The sequence below is a fragment of the Gymnodraco acuticeps genome, unplaced genomic scaffold (assembly GCF_902827175.1).
Source record: "Gymnodraco acuticeps unplaced genomic scaffold, fGymAcu1.1, whole genome shotgun sequence".
NCBI classification, from domain to species: Eukaryota; Metazoa; Chordata; class Actinopteri; order Perciformes; family Bathydraconidae; genus Gymnodraco; species Gymnodraco acuticeps.
This window is the reverse complement of record NW_022992170.1, coordinates 254,078-263,081: the sequence shown is the minus strand read 5'-3', so window position 1 is coordinate 263,081 and position 9,004 is coordinate 254,078. Positions and strand designations below refer to the sequence as shown.

General features: G+C 40.9%; 1 protein-coding gene and 1 long non-coding RNA gene across 2 annotated transcripts; both read left to right on the top strand.

The window, feature by feature from the left end:
* Positions 1-1,003: 1,003 nt before the first annotated feature.
* LOC117538734 lies at positions 1,004-2,517 on the top strand. Its single transcript, XR_004567904.1, has 3 exons — positions 1,004-1,112; positions 1,381-1,538; positions 2,150-2,517. It is a non-coding gene; the product is annotated as an uncharacterized LOC117538734 (long non-coding RNA).
* Position 2,518: 1 nt separating this feature from the next.
* On the top strand, positions 2,519-8,733 carry LOC117538731 (the record flags this gene model as incomplete). The annotated part of the gene is given in 15 exon segments (XM_034204634.1): positions 2,519-3,398; positions 3,542-3,721; positions 4,050-4,154; positions 4,323-4,513; positions 4,599-4,740; positions 4,847-4,960; positions 4,963-5,478; positions 5,617-5,720; positions 5,796-5,915; positions 6,003-6,027; positions 6,132-6,246; positions 7,328-7,417; positions 7,507-7,665; positions 7,745-7,835; positions 8,403-8,733. Coding segments are annotated over 12 exon segments (2,520 nt in total), but the record flags the coding sequence as incomplete, so codon positions are not given.
* Between the last annotated feature and the right edge of the window lie 271 nt (positions 8,734-9,004).

Sequence of the window (9,004 nt, the reverse complement as noted above, 5' to 3'; positions counted from 1 at the left end):
CATAAAATGCTCATGAATATTCAAAAATATTCTGAACTTGCCACAATCATCCAAAATTCATGAAATGCTCATAGTCATGAAAAGTTCATGTAATGCTCATGCAAACTTTTTGGGGTTTTAATTATAATTTTGTGATTGGCTGGATCATGAAAAGTTCATAAATTGCTCATAAAAGTCTGTCATGAGCAAAACAGGAACTTTATATGAATGAACAATGTTCATAAACATTTCATGAACTGCTCTTTAAAATGGTTCATGAGCATTTTAAGAATTTTGGTTCATGAACATGACAAGTGAACATATAATGAGTTGTTCATGAATGTTTCATGAGTGCTCATGAACAGCTCATAAAGTCATGAACTCCATCTCGCAGGGGTAGCCCATGTATTGATTCCATCCGATGGCTGCTAAAAAACAAAACGTCTGCCTGCTCTTCACAATGATCAATAACAGCGACGGCGGAGCTGCAAACCTTATTGAAGTAACAACTTCTACTGTTAGTCCAGGAATCATACTGTGTGAACCAAGGCCTCAGCAAAGACCAAAGGTTACCTAGTTAGCTGTCTTTTTGTATTAGTGAATGAAGCACCAAGTAAAACCCTGCAATGGAACAAATGGGTGGGTCTACAGTGGAATCTAGCACAGCCTCTCAGGAAACAGGGGGAGGGGTGTAGATCACCAGACACTGTGATCCGTTGGGTTTCCTGCTGGAACTCGGCAGGTGGAGGGAGAAGGTCCCCGCCGCGGAACGCGGAATGGGGCGGGGTCGGATAAAAAGAAGAAGAAGAAGAAGAAGAAGAAGAAGAAGAAGAAGAAGAAGAAGAAGAAGAAGAAGAAGAAGAAGAAGAAGAAGAAGAAGAAGAAGAAGAAGAAGAAGAAGAAGAAAAGAAGAAGAAAGAAGAGAAGAGAAGAAGAAGAGAAGAAGAAGAAGAAGAAGAAGAAGAAGAAGAAGGAAGAAGAAGAATAAGACAGAAAGAAGAAGAAGAAAGAAGATAATAGTATATTTTGAGAGATATAGACGATAGAAGAACCATATGCTCACCTAGTTGGTCTGTTTGTCCGCGTTATTACATTTGAAGACGATGATACATCATGGAAGGGAACGACCGAAGGTAATAAATTATGTATTATGCAACCCAGTAGACATTCACTGCCTTCCTACCTTGTAAGTTGTCTGTATGGCCGTACCAATAAGTTAGCGCAGCATGCTTGGTCTTGAAATGTTCGTAAGAATCCATAGATTTAGAATATCTACATTGTTCATCTTGATGTGTTTTTAAATTCTTACAAACCAACTGAATCGATCTGCTTAAAGAAATAACAACATTTGATACATGTAGACTCTGATTTGAATGTATTCCATTTTGTGTTCTTCCTCAGACACCATACCATTCTTACTGAGGGTGAGGGAGAAGAACCTGTGCCCCTACAGTCCGCCGGTTCACCTTTTTATCAGTGCCCATTCTGCTCTTATAAGACTGCAGAAAGGCATTTGGTGATTTACCACATAAAAAATCATGCAACGGTGAAACATAAAGGTAAAAGCCAATGTTAGGGCATAACTTGAACAACAAACAAAATGCATGTGAACAGACAACATACATATAGGTACTTTATTTATCCCAAAGGAAAGTGATGCACAAGCAAGGTAGAAAGATACATATTTAAAATACTAGTAAAGGGTAAAAGTAAACAAGTAGAACACTAAGGTATTACCTTTATACTGGTGTACAGCAGAAATAGCCTTACATATGCACTGTAAATATACTGCATCTATAAGCATATAAGCACTACATACATACATGTATTGCTACCAAAAAGAGCTGCAAAATATTGTTAACTGTCAGCCACTGTCAGCTGCAGTGCTATTTTGCTAGTAGATTGACAATTGTTGCACATCTTTTAATAATCTTAATCTGTTGGATAGTTTACACAAACATTTTCTTAATTCTTTATAGTTGATATACTGATCATCCTATTTTGTCAGTTGACCATCAGTTTATCTATCTGTTTACATCTGTGTATATCTGCTTTTGTTTATGGCTACTGATTATTATGTTACTTTTAACTTATGTTAAGTATGATATAACATTAATATAGTTAAAGCATGTGTTTCTATTACCCACTATTGTTTTTTAACTTCTTTCAGAGTTCACCATTGCTAGATGTGGTCTGAAGTGCCGCTCAACTACGCACTTCCACTGTTGTGTCCAGCTACACTAATCAAAAAAGAGACCAAATCACCAAGCACCTCTCGAGTCACAGTGTGTTGGACAATACAATAACTGGAACCCTGCAAACTCTGGTGGCACCACAGACAATCAAGACACCGCAAGGTAACCTGCAGACTCCGGTGGCACCACCGACAGTCAAGACTCCGCAAGGTAACCTGCAGACTCCGGTGGCACCACCGACAGTCAAGACCCCACAAGGTCACCTGCAGACTCCGGTGGCACCACCGACAGTCACGAAACCGCAAGGTAACCTGCAGACTCCGGTTGCACCACCGACAGTCAAGACACCGCAAGGTAACCTGCAGACTCCGGTGGCAACCACCGACAGTCAAGAACTTCCGCAAGGTAACCTGCAGACTCCGGTGGCACCACCGACAGTCAAGACCCCACAAGGTCACCTGCAGACTCCGGTGGCACCACCGACAGTCAAGACACCGCAAGGTAACCTGCAGACTCCGGTGGCACCACCGACAGTCAAGACACCGCAAGGTAACCTGCAGACTCCGGTTGCACCACCGACAGTCAAGACACCGCAAGGTAACCTGCAGACTCCGGTGGCACCACCGACAGTCAAGACCCCACAAGGTCACCTGCAGACTCCGGTGGCACCACCGACAGTCAAGACCCCGCAAGGTAACCTGCAGACTCCGGTGGCACCACCGACAGTCAAGACCCCGCAAGTTTTTGAACCTTCAGTGTCATACTACAGCAGGCTTGGAAGGGTAGTTGTGGCATATGACACAAAGAAAAACACTTGGCATTGCCCTTGTACGATTTCCAAAAAGTCATGCATCCACAAGGCTATAGGCAAATGGCATCTTTTTGAGACAAGGAGGGACCTATTCAAAAGAGTTAAGAGTACAGAAGATAACTCTTCACTGAATGAAGGCCAACTGAAGCACTCTGACAAAGAAAATTACCCAATCACCGACAGAGGTATTGAAAGGATTTTGAAATACATCACGTCTCACAAAAAAATACCACCTGAACTTCCCGTGACACTGGTTGCAAACTCCAGAAATGCAAAGGCTTCACTTGGATTTCCTAAGCATCTTGTTCCTGCTGAGATCACTTGCAAGGAATGTGTTGAACAGAGTGTCCTCAGCGACCCCCAGTTGATCACCAGTAAAGCGAGGATTTTAACATACTCTGGCATCGTTGAAGGTCAGTGACATTGCATGGATGCTGTAGCGTAGCCTACTTGATAACTAGCGATAGCAAAAATGTTTTGCTTTAAAGTGTATTGCTGAAACACAATTCACATAATGTATTTTTATATGACATGTATGCTACATTTGCACTTTCAGGCATATCGACATACAAAAAGACATGTCCCAGTTGCGGTATGGTCTTCCGCTATCAGGAGTGGCAGGATGGAATCCACAATTTCGATAACCACATGATGCTCTCTCTACATTTGTGCCTTACTTTAAGAAATGCATTACAGGTTAGGCTTTTTGATTTCTACCAGTATACACATTATCTACGTAATCAAAACAGGCAAATTTGTATCGGCAGAACAAAAGGTTATTTCAGATTTATTGATTTTACAATCGACTTTATGCAGAAAAATAGGGCTGCAACTAATGATTATTTTCATTGTTGATTAATCTGTCGATCATTTTCAACAGTAGGCTATGCCTGGTAAAAAGCTTAACTGAGTTGAATTTTCTATACAATAGAAATAAGTCAATCATAACTGAAATACATTGCAAGATCTCAAAGCTTTTTAAAAGTGTTGTAGCAGTGGTTTATCGTGTTTTGTTCAGTTTTGGTTTTACATTTTCAGTTTCATTCAACTGATTTTCTCCTCAGTCAGTGAAATCCAAAATCCACCTCAGCAGTATGATGGTAGAGTCAATGTGAAAGACTTCTGGGATGCAGTGACTATGGAAATCCTAAGCCGTGGTTTCTATCCCAGTAAGTTATCTGTATCATCAGTTTTAAAGCAAGAAAATGCTGTGAAATGGTATTTCAACACTAGATCACACAATCTAGGGCAATTTGCCGATGCATCCTGGAAGTTATGATTCTATGGAAAAAAGTAAATTACACTTTATATACTTAAATGTTTGACATATATTTCAGGTGACGGCAAGAATCCTTTCATTGTCCGTCCAAGTTATCAAAACTGGGCACCGTGGATTGGACAGCATACCAGACAGTCAGATATTGTGTTCAACACGGAGTATGCCAAGATCCATGTGCCAGATGTCTCCACTGATGCGGACGAGCGGGTGACAGAAGAGCGACTGGCTGATGAGGTGTTAAACCTAAAGGTAGATCCAGAACCTCTATCTACCTTCCTGATACAATTTTAAATGTAATGCGAGTCAGATGCATCTACTTTTCATGTCACAATAGGTAGCAGAGGTTAGGGCTCTATGTAAGCAGTGTGGCCTCGACAGCAAGGGCTCTAAGATGGACCTTGTCCTTCGTCTTCGTGAGAAAATGGCCAGCAGGAGGACATATAATAAAGTGTTTGAGAAAGTCTGGGGTGCCTCTGGTTAGTGATCCCATCAGCACATAATTATGTCTTATGCTAGCTTGTCTAAATCAAATTGCATGATTATCATTTTACCAAGTTTACTGAGGATTTTCTTTCTTTCTAGGTGGTTGGGCTGTAGTAATGTGCCCATGTGGAGTCGTGTATTCTGTAAAGTTTAATCTCAGAGCTGAGAGTCCCAGAGACTTCACCGACATGCTTCTGTCATGGAAACATTTTCCAAAGTTACAGTGTATGACTACGCAAGGGGGCTGGCCAGTCATGCCAACTGCCGACAACCACTGGATCCTTACTTCCATCCACATGAGGGGAGGTTACTTCCTCCCTCACCAAAGAACATCAAACTGGCTACAGAGAGGAAGCTTAGGGTAGATTTGGCATGGCTTAAGCACAGGAAAGAGGAAGAGGACAAGGACTGCCATCCAATCACTGGATCGTCTGATCATTATGCTTTGCTTGATGTTTTCCATCAATGCAACAGCAAAGATGACAGGGATCTCCTTCAGAGAATTGAACTTGTTCCAGAGCTTGCTGGGCACATTAACAGCCAGTGTGCTGAGCAGTTATTCTCCGGGATGCGGAAAAACAATTATTTCCTTAATATGCTCACACCCTCTGCACACATCTTCCTACAGAGGAATATCTTGCACCTCTACAATGTGGACCGAAATAACAAAGTGAAAGAACAGTTCAAGAAAACTGCGTTTAGCCTTGATGTTAATGGAAGAATCAACTTGGGTAATCATGAAAAGCTTGCTCTGTGTGCATGTAATTGTGTATTCATCTAATATGGTCTATGTATTTGAAATTGATAGAGGATAAACATAGTGCATGTGGTTATCTATGACAGTCTTGGTATTCTTTTCTCAAATGAAGGGCATCAAAGCAAAGAGACGACGACCCCACAACTGACTCTTCATACAGTAAAGGCCCACCAGTCCTGTTGGGGACAGAAGCTGACTCAAACACAGGAAAATATGGTGAATAGACTGTTTGAATCTAGAACACACCATGGAGATTTTAAAAATAATTTTCTAAATGTGTCTATCTGTCAGCTTTCACAGGTATTGGACAGCAGAGGAAGCCCAGATGAACGCCTTGCCTATTTAAACAACCAGATCCTTACACGCACTGACTTTTGGACTTTGGGACGACCACAGGATGTTGAAGGGATGGTAAGTATGGAAATAATGCATAGACAAAGTGTTGTTATTTTATCAGTACAAATGTAGGCAATGTTGCCATTTCCTCTTCTTTTACAGATCCTAAAAAGCTGCCCCTATATAAGTGAGCATTGTTAGTATATATGAATGGGTAAATTCTACCTACACTACCTAATTTCTGACAGTACCAACTGAAACACAAACAATCTGGGTAAAATCTACTTGAAGACATTAGGCCCACACTGCCCCTTTGCGCATGCGTCTGCGGTGATTCTTGGCTGCAGGCCAGAGAAACGGTTCTCTTTCGCGCCTCCCTCCTCTTGGTGTGTGGAAATGTTGGAAGGTAAGATATTACTGTCTATCATGTCCTACATATAAATGTTCACGTTTTTTGAGGTTCATCACAAGACTTGTTGTCTGCTTGCTTCACTGTTAGACAAGGAATTTAAGTTTGTTCTCATCTATTACTCACTGGAAGTCGGTCAATGATGCTAGATAGCTGTAGCTAACATAGGAGCTAAGAGTAAAGCACTATGATGTTTAGCTCCATATTGTTAATAATTGTTATTACAGCAATAATTTGCATGTTGACGGCATGCCGTCTGAAATGAGTTAAGCGTCACGGCGACAGTTGTATATTAATGTAAGTTAACCTGCCAAGTTGTGTTTCACGTTAGCATCGTGCATGCTTAGCAGAGAAGGCTATTGTTTGCTAGCTAAGTACTAACAAGAACAGCGCGCGGAAGGCGGCATTCGTTTAAATCAACCTTTGAAGTTGGTCGTCCTCTATATAAGGTGTGTTTGTCCAATGTTATTTTCCACACAGTATCCAATGGTGATGCACACTGCAAAAATCAGTAGCCGTTTATTAAATAACATGTCAGTTCAAGTAATATGACGAACTCTGACCCGGTTGAGTAGTATTGAGTACAGTAACGGTTTGCGGGGGACACATTCAAATAATGCACAAGGCTAACTAAGTTGAAGCTAGCTTGTAGCATCTCTCTTAGTCTATCTAACGTCGGCCGTCAGTTTCCTCGTGTGTCTGTATTCATATGAGCGTGCATGAAACGATCAATACTGAGACAACTATCTTGCGACTATCTCTTAGTGAAAAATAACCATCGTATATTCTGCCAAGCCACAGTAATAATGATTTATGATTAATTTGTCTTTTTTGAGGTATAGCTGCAGCAATAGCCTATAGACTTATGTTTACATTAAGCTTACTGTATATTATCGTGAGGACTGGAGAGATTACCACGGAGCAGAGCCAAAGCTCATTGTTATATATTTTAGGATTTTTCTACATAAAAATGTTTAATTGTGTTATTTTGTTGGTAATGTTCAGTGTAAGAAATGTGACTATAAGTGTAACATCCTCAGAGACGGCACCTAAGTCCTATACATTTTAAATCCTGCAGACAATTCGTAGTGGAGTGGAGGTGGTGACCCTCAGCCCACGTGTCAGTGTCTTCAAGGAGAGATGGCCTGGTTTATTCAATGAGGCTCAGGTGAGAACATTATGTTTATTATTTTCCATTTCAACTCACTGTTGTCAGAGTTGTGAGTAATGAGTGTTGTCCCCTATGCTCTTTATTAGATCAAGGAGGAGTTCCGACACATAACAACTCTTTCACTGGAAGAGACTTTGATGCTGAAACTGGATGGGTACACTAACACCACGTCGCTCCAGCTGATGCGTGCCAAAGGAGGAGATGCTGGCTCCAGGATGCGCCCTCTTCTGAGCACAATTGATGAGGTACATTTATTTAAATGTTTCATTCAAGAATATGAAAATGCAGCAATAAGTCTTCTCACTAAAATGCATTTCCTCACAGGCCCAGAGTGTTGGGAAAAAGAGATGCAGTGGCCAGGTGCCTGATTGAAGACCTTGGGGAACGCCAAGAAGACCTTTTTCAAGACAGCCAGGTATGTCATTAAAGACTGATCACTTCAAGATTTTAATGAAGTTATTTCGGAGGTTGCTCTGATACCATTGTTTAATTTCTGTGATTAACCACTCTTACACCTAACAAATAAATATGCAATTTATTGCTGTAAATCTGTAAACATCTTATTGTTTTTATAAATGGTTTAGCATTCACAGGAACATGATTTAGGGATAATGTACTGATGTGCTTGCTACTTAACATAAAACTACCTAAAAACAAAAACCTTCTTTTGGTGTTAAAGTGAAATAAGATAAATAAAATCATGCACTGAAAAGTTATGTTCATGGGAAAGAATCAATTTAATGTCATTGATTAGATCGATGGGCAATTTGACTGGGTCTGACATTTTTTATATAAGTTAGAATTCTTGTTTTATTTTTAATCGCTGCCACACATTTTTACAAATCATTTTAAAAAAGTCAATCCCTGGTTTTATTGATTAGGCTTAATGCTAGACCACAAAGCCTATATTGTATAGTAGCTTCTTGTTAATATGCCTAATTTAAAGAGAATATGCTTTTCTTTCTTTCTTTTCAACATGGAGGACGAGCCTGACAACGTCGTGGACCAAACTATGAAGGTGCTTGTGATCCATGATGCCAGGGACGGGACCAGCAGATGTGTCTATTGTCATAGAGGGAGACAGAGTTTTGTGCGGAAACCAAACAAAGGCATGTGCATTGTTGATGGGATTCATCTACGCCAGGCATCCTCAAACTACGGACTCCGGTCCGGATCCGGACCGAACCACCACTGTCTCCGGACTCTGAGCAAATTATACTTTTCATATGTATTATCTCTCTGTATTATATGTGAGACATCGCCACAACGCATTCGCAACGAGTCAAAATTCTCCGCTATGTCCACTGCAAACAGCGCTCTGCATGTCTGACTGTTCCACTGTGTTCCACCTGTGTGTGTCAACGCTTTGGTCCAATCACATTCAGCATCCAGTCAGCGTTTTTTCCCCCCAAACAATCTGCGAATCAGAGGCACAGTAGGGCGGGTCTTCGCGGACTGCGGGTGGGAAAAATGTGTGTGTCTCTTTTAACCTGTCTAAGTCAGAGCGAGAATTAAAAAAAAATAATTCAGAGCGAGAGTTAACAGCTCATCTAGTTCCATCTGTACTGTAGCTAGTAGCCTAGT